The 14,124-nt window shown below is 36.7% G+C and overlaps 1 protein-coding gene across 7 annotated transcripts; it reads right to left on the bottom strand.

Annotated features, from left to right (window-relative positions):
* Window positions 1–7,541: 7,541 nt before the first annotated feature.
* LOC107483871 (uncharacterized) lies at window positions 7,542–13,317 on the bottom strand. Of its 7 annotated transcripts, none has more exons than XR_002373243.2 (11): window positions 12,798–13,317; window positions 12,468–12,617; window positions 12,229–12,283; window positions 12,045–12,140; window positions 11,582–11,747; window positions 9,897–10,092; window positions 9,351–9,437; window positions 9,191–9,264; window positions 8,834–8,912; window positions 8,134–8,180; window positions 7,542–7,794 (listed from the first exon to the last, which is right to left on the bottom strand). XR_002373243.2 is itself a non-coding variant. In XM_052256967.1 (10 exons), exons 5-10 carry the CDS (start codon window positions 9,906–9,908, stop codon window positions 7,734–7,736), a joined length of 360 nt encoding a protein of 119 aa, XP_052112927.1. In that variant the 5' UTR covers window positions 9,909–10,045; window positions 11,582–11,613; window positions 12,045–12,140; window positions 12,468–12,617; window positions 12,798–13,317; the 3' UTR covers window positions 7,542–7,733. The 7 variants fall into 7 exon arrangements, 1 of the variants encoding a protein (XP_052112927.1); XR_002373246.2 differs by having other exon boundaries at window positions 9,897–10,045; XR_002373240.2 differs by having other exon boundaries at window positions 11,582–11,613.
* Between the last annotated feature and the right edge of the window lie 807 nt (window positions 13,318–14,124).

Here is a 14,124-nt window from a genome sequence, read left to right as displayed (position 1 = left end):
CCAAGCCATCTAATTGAGGAGTGGAAGGTCCCTGACCACTCAATCTCAGAACAGTAAGAAGCAAGGGGAAGAGGAAACATCAGAAGGTGGAAACACAGCAACCCAGGACATTACCAAGGGCACTGAACGCCCAGAAGGGGGGGCAACACTAGTGTTCAACGCCTAGAATGGGGCAATGTTAGCGTTTAATGCCAAGAAGGGATCAGTAGGGCATTGAACGCCTAGAGAGGGGAGGCCATGCACATGCTAGTTCAGGAAACACTCACCCTGCACCACTCAGCACAACTGAATACAAGACTAGGATGTCATATCCTCGAAAACTCCGTCAAGCAGAAAAGGATAAGAAATTTGCTAGGTTTGTGAATTACCTCAAGACACTGGAGATCAAGATCCCATTCACAGAAGCTCTTGAACAAATACCCTCCTATGCCAAGTTCATGAAGGATATATTGAGCCACAAGAAGGATTGGAGGGAGGTAAAGACAGTCTTCCTCACTGAAAAATGCAGTGCAGTCATCCAGAGGACCCTATCGGAGAAACTTCAAGACCCTGGGAGCTTTGTGATACCCTGCACTCTCGGAGACAGTTAGACAAGGAAAGCCCTATGTGATCTTAGAGCAAGCATCAATCTGATGCCTTCATGACTACTAAGGAAACTTGCGATCCAAGAAGTCAAGCCTACCCACATCTGCCTTCAGCTTGCTAATGGCTCCATCAAGTTTCCATCAGAAGTAGTTGAAGACATGATTAAAAGGGTTGGACCCTTTGTGTTTCCCACAAACTTCATGGTGTTGGATATGGAAGAACACAAGAATGTATCCATTATTCTAGGAAGACCCTTGACGTACTGATTTTCTATCGGTAAAGAAATTCACAAATATAATCGCGTTGTAAGTATAGTTCCTAAACCAACAGAGAATTCTTTCGTACAAAAGTTTTGTTTGTCACTTAAGCAAACCCAATAAAAATAAATAACCGAAGTATTCAAACCTCGGTCGTCTTCTCAAGGAATTGTAGGGAAGTATGATTTATTATTGGTTATGGAAAAATGTACATTTTTTTGGATTTTTGAAATAGGGAACATGTAATTTAAATGGCAAGGAAAATAAATTAATAATTAAGAAAACTCTCGGTAAGGTATGAAAATTGGAATTCCTATCCTAGTTATCCTTATCAGGTGTGATGAAATTGGGTTTTAATCCCACTTGATCAGCCTTTACTAAACAAAGGAAGGTCAAGTGGACTAATTAGCTTGATCCTCAAGTCCTAGTCAATCCTTATGGAAGGACTAGCTTTAGAGTGATCCAGATCAATCAGTAATTCCAATTTCAATCAACAGCTGAGTTTGATAACTCAAGTGTCTCCAATTAATCAACCAAAGCTAAGAATGTAAAAAGCTAAATAGAATCATAGATTTGAAATATCTCAAATTGCATTAATAAAAGAAAATCAATCCAAACATAAAGAGTTCATAAACCAAATTGAGAAATTAAGTAAAAGGAACATTGAACCTGAAAATTGAGAAGAAGAAATCCTAATTCTTTTAAGAGGAATCCTAATCCTAAATCCTAAGAGAGAGAGGAGAGAACCTCTCTCTCTCTAAAAACTATATCTAAATTATGAAAAGTGAATTATGAAAGTTGTATATGTTGTTCTCCCTGATGAATGGATGGATTCCCCACTTTATAGCCTCTAATCTGTGCTTCTAAACTTGGATCTGGGCCAAAAGATGGTTCAGAAATCGCTAGGAGTGTTTTCTGCAATTTTTGAATGTGGCGTCTGTCACGCGTACGCATGGGTCACGCGTTCACGTCATCTGAAGTTTTGCTCTTCCGCGCGTCCGCGCCAGTTACGCGTCCGCGTTAATTGCGTTCTACGCTAGGCACGCGTCCGCGTCGTTTGTGTTTTGTGCTAAGCACGCGTCCGCGTCGTTCACGCGTTTGCGTCGCTGCTTTTTCTTCAAAACTCTATTTTTGTGCTTTCCTTCTAGTTTTATATGTCTCCTTTTTGTCCTCTAAGTCATTCCTGCCCTATGAAACCTGAAAATACTTAACACACAAATCACGGCATCGAATGTTAATAAAGGATAATTAAATTTAATATTTTTAAAGCATAGGAAACATGTTTTCACATAAATCATAAAATGAGGAAGGAATAGTAAAACCATGCAATTTACATGAATAACTGGGTGAAGATTTGATAAAAACACTCAATTTAAGAACAAGATGACTCATAAAATAGGGGTTTATCAACCCTTTTTGGCTACAAGAAAGACCCTCATTGATATGCAAAAAAGGAAAGTGACACTGAGAGTCAATGAAGACAAATTCGTACTAAATGTTGTCAAGGCCATGCAATATCCTGACACCCAAAAGAAATGTTTGAGGATTGATATCATCGATCCCCTGGTGGAAGAGGTACATGCAGTTGAGAGACTCGAGGAGGAGCTAGATGACATCCTTAAGGATGACACGCCGACATAGAGGTACCAGGAGAACATGAGGAATCGTTAAAAGCTCCTAAAGTGGAAGATGGACCTCCCAAACTCAAGCTCAAGCCATCACCATCATCCTTGAAATATGTGTTTCTTAGAGATGGTGACACTTATCCAGTGATCATAAGCTCTGCTCTAGAGCTGCAAGAAGAACAAGCACTGATTCAAGTGCTAAAGACCCATAGAACAGCTCTTGAGTAGACCATAAGTGACTTAAAGGGAATTAGCACTACTCAGTGCATGCATAAAATCAGGCTAGAAGAAGATGCTAAACCAGTGGTGCAACCACAGAGGCGACTGAATCCAGCAATGAAGGAAGTAGTTTAGAAAGAATTCATAAAACTATTAGAGGCTGAGATTATTTACCCCATCTCAGATAGCCCTTGGGTAAGCCCTGTCCAAGTTGTACCCAAGAAAGGCAGGATGACAGTGATCCACAATGAGAAGAACAAACTGATTCCTACGAGAACAGTTACAAGATGGCGTATGTGTATTGACTATAGAAGACTCAACAACGCCACAAGAAAGGATCATTTTCCCCTACCATCCATAGATCTGTCCTGGAGAGACTGGCTGGGCATGCATTCTACTGCTTCTTAGATGGGTATTCAGGCTACAATCAAACTGCAGTAGATCCTCAGGATCAAGAACATACAACATTCACATGCCCATATGGAGTGTTTGCTTACAGAAGAATGCCATTTAGCCTCTGTAATGCACCTGTTACCTTTCAAAGGAGTATACTCTCCATTTTCCCAAAAATGGTTCAGAAATTCCTGGAAGTATTAATAGATGATTTCTCAGTCTTTGGTGATTCCTTTGCTTCTTTCCTTAACCATCTAGCCCTAGTTTTGAAACGATGCCAAGAAACTAACCTGCTTTTAAACTGGAAAAAATGCCACTTTATGGTGACTGAAGGCATTGTTCTTGGACATCGGATTTTAAATAAGGGAATAGAGGTCGATCAGGCCAAGGTGGAAGTAATTGAATGATTAACACCACCCACTAATGTTAAGGTAATCAAAAGTTTCTTAGGACATGCAGGTTTCTACAGGAAGTTTATAAAAGACTTCTCCAAAATTGCAAAACCCCTGTGCAATCTCTTAGATACTGACACTCCTTTTGTTTTTAGCGAGGATTGCCTGTATGCCTTCGAAACTCTAAAAGAAAAGCTTATCTCTGCACCTGTCATTTCTGCACCCAACTGGGACCTACCATTCGAACTGACGTGCGATGCTAGTGATTATGCAATTGGTGCAGTCATTGGACAGAGCCATGATAGGATCTTGCACGTTATTTATTATGCCAGTCATGTTTTAAATGATGCACAAAAGAACTACACCACCACAGAGAAGGAGCTACTTGCGCTAGTCTATGCCATTGACAAATTTAGATCCTATTTAATAGGCTCTAAGGTCATTATCTATACTGACCATGTTGCTCTCAAGTACCTTCTCTTCAAGCAGTTCTCTAAACCAAGATTGATAAGATGGGTATTACTCCTGCAAGAGTCTGACATAGAGATCAGGGACAGGAAGGGATCAGAAAATCAGGTGGCTGACCACTTGTCCCGGATTGAACCTATAGCAGGGACGTCCCCTCCCACTACTAAGATATCCGAGACCTTCCCTGATGAACAATTCTTTACAGTATGCAAGGCTCTTTGATTTGCAGACATTGCAAATTACAGGGCAATAAGGTTCATTCCTAAGGAATACAATAGACAGCAAGTTTGGAAACTCATCCATGATGCTAAGTGCTACTTGTGGGATGAACCATATTTTTTCAAAAGCTGCTCGGATGGTATAATCCGTCGTTGTGTATCTGAGAAAGAAACGCAGAAAATCCTATGGCATTGTCATGGCTCAGATTATGGAATTTGGAGGCGAGCGAACAGCCGCCAAGGTCCTTTCAGAGCGGCTTCTACTGGCCAACACTCTTCAAGGACTCTCGGGAGTTTGTCCACAACTGAGATAGTCGTCAACGGGCTAGAAATCTCCCTCACAATCATGAAATGCCTCAACAAGGGATCTTAGAAATTGGGGTATTTGATGTATGGGACATAGACTTCATGGGGCTTTTTCCACTCTTATTCTCAAACACATTCATCCTTGTGGCAGTAGACTATGTGTCTAAATGGGTTGAAGTAATTACATCACCCACTAATGACACTCAAGTGGTGATGAAATTCCTCTAGAAATATATTTTCAACAAATTCGGCATCCCAAGGACACTGATTAGTGATGAAGACAGTCATTTCTGTAATAAACACCTCGACTCCATCCTGCACCGTTATGGTGTTCGCCACAGAGTGTCAACTCCCTACCATCCACAGACAAATGGACAGGCCGAAGTCTCCAACAGGGAGCTCAAAAGAATTATAAGGAGAACAGTGAGCACCTCCAGGAAGGACTGGGCAAGAAAGGTTGACGATGCCCTTTGGGCGTATAGAACAGCTTTCAAAACCTCTATTGGGATGTCACCCTACTAGCTGGTCTATGACAAAGCATGTCATTTACCAGTGAAATTGGAACACAGGGCCTACTGGGCAACCAGATTCCTCAACTTTGATGCCAAGGCTGCAGGAGAAAAAAGACTACTCCAGCTAAATGAGTTGGATGAATTTCGACAAGCTGCATTTAACAATGCTAAAACTTACAAGGAAAGGGCCAAGAATTGGCACGATAAAAAGATCTATTGCAAAGTCTTCGAGCCTGGCCAGAAGGTTTTACTTTTCAATTCCAAACTCAAGCTCTTCCCTGGGAAGCTAAAGTCACGATGGACTGGACCTTTGTGGTCACTAATGTATCACCTTATGGTCATATAGAACTCCAAGACAGACACTCTGATAAAAGATTTATAGTGAATAGACAGAGAGTCAAGCATTACCTGGGGGATAATCTTGAGCAAGAAAGCTCTACACTACTGCTAACATGACAGCAGTCAAATCCATCTATTGACGGTAATGAAGTGCTTGTTGGGAGGCAATCCAACCATAAATAGCATATTATTATTTTTGTTCTTTTGTTTATTCTCATTTAAATCCATTTCAAGTTCATTTCCCATTAATTTTCATAGTTTTAGTTGCCTTTTAAAGTTTGCGGTCATGCGCAACACTTAAAATAGAGACAGAGATTTTAGAATTGAAAATAGAACACCCTGGGGAGAGCCCCTTGCTGGCGTTGAACACCAGACAAGGAGGAAGAGGGCGTTCAACTCCCACTCAAGAATGCAAGACTCAGTTATTCAGTTTCAATATCAAATCATTTCCAATGTCAACATTTTCAAAATTAAATCATTTCCAATGTCAACTCAGTTTCAATATTAAATCATTTTTAATATTAAATCATTTCTGAATATCAATTCACTTTCAATATCAAATCAACTCCAAAACCCAAGAAAACAATTTAACAAGTCAACCAAGAAACCAGAATACTTAACCTTTTCAAATAGTCAATAAATTAACTACGCAAACAATTACATTCATCCAGAGCAACTCAGTTCAATCCATAAGATTTGCAAAAATCACAAAAAAAATTATATCGATATCCAGTTATAACAATTCTTGTAAATAAACTGAGTTTAAGAAAAAGTCCATACCTCAAATAGTCGAAATTCGAAAGTTATAAAATGCGTCGAAACCCCTTTCTATCGACCTGCAACAGCAACAGCAGCAGCTGCAACTACAGTGGAAGGAAGAATGGCTACGTAGAAGTGGAAGGAAGCATACAAAATGGGAGATTTCATGTAGAAAACAAAGGAAAAGAACACATTACAATGTGCGTACGCACACCTTCCTGTGCATACGCACAAGTGAAATTTCAGCTAGTGTGTGTACACATATAACTTTATGCGTATGCACAAGTCCTGATGCGTGACTTCATTAAAAAGTCAAGTGGATTGCGATTTTGGGAGCCTCTTGGCCCAATTTTGAAGGATCTGAAGCTGAATTGGAGCCTATATCAAAGGGACAACATTCCATAACAAGGGGGACATTATTACACACACATACAACATTATTAGGAGTAGGAGTAGGTTTAGAGTATTTTGCTCTCAATTCTCTCTTAGGATTTAATCAGGGTTTATAGTAGAAGTAGCTCAATTACAATTTTGATCTTGGATTATAGCTTGCCCTGTAAGTAGCCTTTAATTCTCTCTTTAGTTACACTACATTCACTCTTGCTTTCTTATATATAATAGAAGTTATTTTGTTGGTTTATCCAATTTTGATTTTTTGAATTTTTTGTTGATGAATTTGATGTTTTATGATTTATATATGCGTGGTTGAGTTTTCGTTGTTGATTTTGTGCATAGATTGGTTATAGTTTTCACTATCTTTTGCAATTTGCTATGTTTTGCTTTTATGCCCACCAAGTGTTTGTGAAAATGCCAATTATGAATATTGAGTAGATTTTCACTTCTTGGCTTGGGAAATGAGTAACTAGGATACTAGAGTCATAATGTTCGACATTTAGTACTAATTTTGGATTGTTAGTTGCTCTCACTACAAGAAAATAAGCTTTCTGCCACGCTTTTAAAGCGTGCCGAAAAGTGCAAAAAAGCGTACCAATAGCTTTTCGCCACGCTTTTTGAGCTATCGGCATGCTTTTGAAAGGGTCACATCCGCCAACGTGCCGGTTGCTCTATCGGCACACTTTTGTAGATCTATCGGCACGTTTTTTTTTGTTAGCACGCTTTCATATCTTAGTACGCTTAAAAAGCGTGGCTATAGGTCTTAACCTATAAGTACGCTTGAGAAGCGTACCGATAAGTGTACATATCGCCACACTTTTAAAGCGTGCCCAGAAAGTTGGTTTTAGGTACACTTCAAAAGCGTGCCGATAAGGAACAATAAGGCTACGCTTTTAAACGTACCTAGAAATGAGCCTATTTCCACGCTTTAAAAGCATGGCTGTATTATTATCAAATTAAAAAAAACTATTGCCACATTTTAAAAACGTGGCTATATCCTTATCAAATTAAAAAAATTAGTATACACTTTTTTACATGCACTCTAATACACTCCAAAAATAATAAAGAAAAAACATTAACAACAATATGTAAATGTCATTTAAAAAATTAATCGATAAAAAGTAATATTACATCAATAGAATTCAAACCAAATTAGCCCTGTCATCTCTATACATGCAACGACAGTGTACATGAAATTTAGAAACAAACAAAAATAAATTTCTAAAAAAGAAATTAAGAAATGTCATTGAATCACCCCAAGCTTGTACTAGGCCTTCCTCGGATAAAGGAACCAAATGGAAAGCTCCACAATACACTTCACGAATAATCTGCAAGTATGATCATATGAATAACGAAAAAATAGAAGGTAAGCAAATTATAAAGCATCTTGCCATGATGAATATTAAAGAAAGGAATCATAAAAAAATATATAAGACTTGGAATAAGGGTGTGTCACATTTTCATATTGAAATATGTGACATGCACAAGTTGATCACATGCAATTCGCCCCCACTATTCCAGAAAGATAATTCTAAAGATATGCATATAAAATTCTGAGTTCAACCATTTTGTATAATTTTATTATAATCTCTGAAATATCTTGGAATAAGTTGCAAATAAATAGTAACCATAGTAACCTAGCATGGAGGGAAAGCAACGTGACATACCTCTTTCGGAAGTAAATTAGGGTGTGAGACGTCCAAGTGCAGGCCAACTGCAACAACAATATATAGAAAAGGCTCAAGCATCTCTCTATTAATATCAGAAATAAAAATAAGTATGTATAAAAATCACTAATACCAATTTATCCCCAACTTCTATCAATCTTTCCATATCCCTAAAAAAACACCACCAATACAACAACAGGAAAATAAGCGGATTCTTATCAAGTGGTCACCAAATTCATACTTAACTAAATAGCCACCAAGAGCCACCAACTGTGTATTTCTTAATCAAATAGTCACCAAATTCATACTTAATTAACAAACAAGAAAATAAGTTGATTCTTATCAAGTGAGGATGATGAAGTTAATGATAATTCCTTTTATTTTCCAAACACTTTGATAAAAGAAAAAAATTATTTCACTATAAACAAAACTTACTTTTAATTTTTCTCAAACGACTGTAGAAAGAGCAAATAAAATATAATAACTAAGTTATAAATCAGAAATTGCACAATGAAATAACAAAAAGCAAAGAAGGGCAACAAAAGAAATCAAACCATCTAGCTCAAATTGAAAAAAAAAAAACTTAAAGTGAAGTAGTTGTAAATTTTGACCAAATATCTGAGCTCAAGATCCACTAGGAAATTTTATAACTTTTTTTGGGATTTTTTCAAAACCATAGTAAAGCATTTTTGTGATTTACCTGTTCTCTCTGTCCCTGAGGGAAATTGAAAACTCTTCTCATTCCCCCCAAACTGATGTTACTAATGTTAGCAAAATATCTGCCAAACAGGACCCAGCATGTTACTAACGTTAGCAATAAACACATATTAAAATGAAATTAAGAAAAACCTAAACTAAACCCAGCAAAATATCTGCCAGTTAAAAGGCTAATATTAACCTCCATTCTGTCATACCTGGTCAATGTGTGGTGGAATTTTCTTTATTTCAATTCCAAATTCTTGTTCAATCTTATATCAGTACAAAAGACAGAATGCATAATAAATCTATAGCATATACAGTTGAAATGCATTAAGTTATTAGACTGTAAATTACATACAAATTAAAGTGGTCCCAATAAGTGATCAAGTTAACTGCTAAACCAAGATGCCCAAAGCTCCCTAAGCGACTGGCCTGTATATCCGTCTATGATCCGTTAGAACAGAAAATCAGTGTCAAGGCAAATAAATTAGGAAGGGAATGAGGAAAAATCAGTATACCCTATGGAGATAAGTTTCTGAATTCTTGGGAAAATCAAAATTAATAACTATAGAATGTTGGAATTTTGGGGACAAAAGCTTATCAGCCTGAAACCAAACAAAAAGCAATGTAAAAAAAGGGATTAGGAACCAACTCTTACTACTAAAGAAACAGAATGAACATATGAAGAGAATAGAATTAAAAATTTGTTTGTTCTCATTTAAAAGGATTACAACTTTTCAAATAGTTTATGCATGTCAACCACTTTTATAAATGAGTAGAAGTTGAGGCAAAAAAGTATTTACCTCATCCATAACATGATTAGTTCCCATTAGTTTGAATCATGGCAACAAAGCCAACATCAACACATATATAATCTAAACTAGGACAAAATCCTAAAAACATGAGAAAAAAATATTATAGTAAAAATTTATGCCCATTGAAGCAAGCTTGTTTCATGAGAAGTTCATTCAAACTGGCCTTGAACTACAATAAATATGATAGTCCTCTCAATCGATCTCATGGGAATCTAATAGAAAGATAAAGGTAAGAGGAAGAAGTCAAACCTTAAATAACATTATTATCCTGTTTTGCCTGTCCCATTTTTAGCCCTTGCAAGAATGTCACTACCAGTAAGAGCAATTGGAATGCTTTCTTCTTGGATAGGAGAAGGCCTTTCAAAACCCTTCTCATATATTCCCATGAGCAACTCTCGCTTCAAAAAATAATTCTCAAATTCATTTCTTTTAGTTGCTGTCACATCTTAGGAAATAAAATTAAAGCAGATTCAATACCAACACTGGAATATATAACATAGAAATTACCTGCAAATCTTATAACCATAGAACCTTAAGTGGCTTACCCATAAATGGTATCATTAATTATGCCTTTCAAGTGGATATTGGAAACGTGTAAATATGAAAAAACAAAATCACATTGCAACAGAAAATCTAGCTCTGAAATTTTGTAAATGCCAATGATTGTACTAGTTAATTAAGATCAGTTTATCTCAATTTCTCAGCAATTTAAGTAAATTAGTTAAATCAATTTTTATAGTAAAAACAATGAACTGAATGCCTAATAGAGAGCAGGAATTAGGATATTAAAAATGACATTGGTAAATTAAAAAAGAAGCAAGTTAAATTCTATGACCAAAACTTCAAGAAGCATTTCATTATAAATTCACTGATATTATTTTTAGTTTAATCCCCTCCTCCCTTAGTGAAGATCAAGACTGCTGTTGATCCTGAAAACTTTTTCAGGAATGAACAAAGCATTCCCACCAATCCAAGTAAGCACCTTAGGGAAACTATTTTAGTGTATCCACGGTCACATTAATACTCTTTTTAAAAAAAAAACTTTGATAATTTGATGCTTGATCATCTATTAGCCCCAAGTATATATAGGTTGTAGGACTCATGTTTGAACGTATTGTCTTGCAGGTGGTGGTACACCATTTAACCGCAACCTAGGTAGAAAACTCATGGTAAAGGGGATAGGGTTACTCATCCTAGAACTCTTTATTATAAGATTATTGTACTTTGTTTAATAAGCATACATGGCCAATTTGCCCTTTGAATAATTGATCTAGCTTTATTGTAAATAGATAATGTAAATTGAAAATTCTATTTAATAAATTTATTATTTTTATTGTTTAATTTCAATTTTCTTTTATAAAATTCTAAAGCTAGAAAAGACTGAATGAGAATCAAAAATAAAAATATAAACCAAATTTACCCTTAATTTTCTCAAAATGACTGTTTATTTGCTAAAAATCTATGATTAAATTTTTTATATATTAATAAGGTTCTATACAAATTAAGTTTATGACTAAAAGAGTACATATGTCCACTATAAAAGAATTGGAGCACATTATATGAAAATTAACACACAAAACAGGACAAATTAAAACAACAACCCTCTAACACTTAGCTATTAGCTGACACCAAAATACACTATCAATATTAGCAGACGAATAATGACAATTATAACAACAAATGAATAATAATCTAAATGATCCAATTTTAGCATTAACAAATCAAAGCATTAAAGGTTGAATTTCAGCAACTGCAAATAATATCAATTTAAAATATCAAATATTCGATGTTTAAGAGAGAAAGAAAAAAGAGGTTGAGTGAATTCGTTGTTGAAGTAAGGTATAGAGAGTGAATCTTAGGGTTTTTAGAGCGTTAGTGTGTAATAGGGGAGAAATTGGCATTAAAAAGAAGTAACAATGATAAAAATTACTCACGACAAAGCTGTCTAGTTCTCTTGCTGCTGCAGCTGAGACCAGAGGATTTTATTTATAGCATTTGGTACAATCCACGCCAATGCCACACATGCAACAAAAAATGGAGTTGCAAATCAGTCATCGTAGCCACAGCAACACCGGTAGATACCACCGTTAATGCTATAGCCTGTAAAGCGACAAATAATATACTAGGCATTTCAATCTAAAATGAGATAAGCAACAAATAATATACTAGGCATTTGAAGAAATCATGGTTAGTTCCAAATTCAATCTCAATTTACTTAGTTTAGCTTTGTTGTAAATTAGTGCCACATACAAATGCTAAAAGTTAACCCACCTAACCGAAACTTATGCTTCAACTACATTGTAGTTATAGTCTGTTAAGTGAACTTAAAATACAAAGCTTTACAACATAAAAGGACTTGGAAAAAAACTAATCTTAGAAAATTATTAATAAGCAAACCTTGACAGAATATAGATCAATAACAGTAGGAATGTGTTCTATGGCCTCATCAATTTTGGAAAGAGCAACTTCATATTGGCCTTGTATGTCATATTGCTGCACCGGCAAAAATCCTCATAAATAGGCCAAAATAAAAGGGGAAGAAAAGATAGTCAAGAAACCAATATAAAAACTAGCTACAGACCTGAGCCAACAAAAACAAAGTCCACATAAGAGTTAAAGGGGTTTCTTTTTTCACCCTGTATAAATTATAAAAATGAGTAAGTCACCAAAAAGAAGAAAAGAACTCTTAACGTATTATGAGGGGTTTTGTGATTTATTTGTAATGGAACTCCCTGGAGAGAATACAAAAGAAAGAAATCACAATCAACTTGGAAAAACCTGAACGAGGCATAATTTGAAGCTGAAAAGAAACTTGAATACCTTAGTTAGGAGAGGCCTAATGTAATTATCTGCTGGTGCTCTAAATTTGTCACCTTGCAAAAAATCTGGAGGTATTCTCTACCAAACAAGATTCAGCAAAGAATGAACTCAGAATGAGCACCTCATATCAGTAGCTGAGCACTACTACAGCTGCAGCAGAACAGAACCAAATGTCAAGAAATTAAAAAAAAACCCTAAACCAAATATCATATAGAACAAAAAATAGAAATATATAAAAATCAAGAATAATGAAGAACCAAGAAAATCAAAACAAAAAATCAAACTCAAAAACAAATAATCAGATAAAAAAAAATTGACCAAATAATTTACCACAGCGCTGCGAATGCTGAAGGTGGTTGACGGAGGTGCGACAAGTGAGGGAGAGGGAGACGGCGGCGCGACGGCTTCAGAGAGGGAGATGGCAACGCGACGGGTGCTGAACCATGGAGGGAGGAGCGACAATTGAGGGTTTGCGGTACCGAGTGTGCGTCGACGGAAGGTTTGCGATAGGGAGTGAGCGCCGAGGGAGGCTTTACCAGAGTGAGTCACCGCCGAAGAAGGGACAGAAGTTTACAGGAGAGACAGAAGGAGCGCGGACATAGGGAGCACCGACAGAGGTGGCACCTACGGAGAGGTTGCGACAGAGGGTTGGAACGAGGTTGACCAACGAGTGTTATTGGGGGAGAGAGTAAGAGCACGGATGATGAGCAGCTCTATGTTAGGTGAAGATTGCTGCCGCCATTGGGGTGATGAGCTCAGCTTTTCACTTTTCAAGGAATTGTTAGGAAGAAGTGCGTGAGTTTCGAAGAAAGGAAGGAGTGTTGTTAGGGCATTGTTGTGTAAAACTGTGTTTCGAAGAAAGAGGGGTGGAAAATTTTTTTTTTGGTTTTAGAACTTTATGGCCACTCTTTTAAAACGTGTCGAAAGAGTTAGAGGAAATGGCCACGCTTTTAAAAATGTGACGATAATGAAACCATTTTGCCATGCTTTTTAAGCGTGCCGGTTTCTCTCAAAGCGTGGCACAAAAAAGCGTGGCCAAATTTCAAATCAGTGGCCACCCCCAAAAAAGCGTGCCGATTTCTCTCTATGGCCACGCTTTTCAAGCGTGGCAAAAAAAGCGTGGCCAAATCACAAATTAGTGGCCACCCTCGCAAAAGCGTGGCCATTGACCACTTTTGGGCACACTTTAAAAGCGTGGCAAGAAAAAGTATACCGACAGGCTTTTTTTCTTGTAGTGTCTTATTTCCACTAACGCTAGCTTTTTACTAAGTTAATTAGTAAGTTAGGTAGGATTTGTGGATTAAGGCCTGTTATGCTCTCTTGACTTATCCTCGATGTTAGGGTTGACGAAGTGAGATTAACTCATTATAATTGTCATAGTTGTGGTTATGACAAGGATAGAATTCCTTAACTCTCATTCTCAAGTCAAAGTTCTTTTATGAATTAAATCACATTTTCACTAGTTTTGATTTTGTTTTCTTTTAATTTGCATTAATTGTCTTTTAATCCATTGTTAGTTTATTTATTCTTTAGTTCTTTTAAATTCCCGTTCCATGCTTGAAAACCCCTTTATTTCACAACCAAAAGTGTGCACACCTAATTGCTAGTCCGAGGGAAGACGACCTGAGATTTAAAACTCCCGGTTATTTGTTTTGAT

This window comes from Arachis duranensis, chromosome 1 (assembly GCF_000817695.3).
Source record: "Arachis duranensis cultivar V14167 chromosome 1, aradu.V14167.gnm2.J7QH, whole genome shotgun sequence".
NCBI lineage: Eukaryota > Viridiplantae > Streptophyta > Magnoliopsida > Fabales > Fabaceae > Arachis > Arachis duranensis.
This window is presented reverse-complemented; position numbering and strand designations above follow the sequence as displayed.

Coding starts and splice junctions, on each gene's coding strand:
- LOC107483871 (XM_052256967.1), bottom strand. Junction 8,913..9,190: donor TATTGGGACCACTTTAATTT/GTATGTAATTTA, acceptor CCTGTTTGGCAG/ATATTTTGCTAACATTAGTA. Junction 7,795..8,133: donor CTAATTTACTTCCGAAAGAG/GTATGTCACGTT, acceptor TCATACTTGCAG/ATTATTCGTGAAGTGTATTG.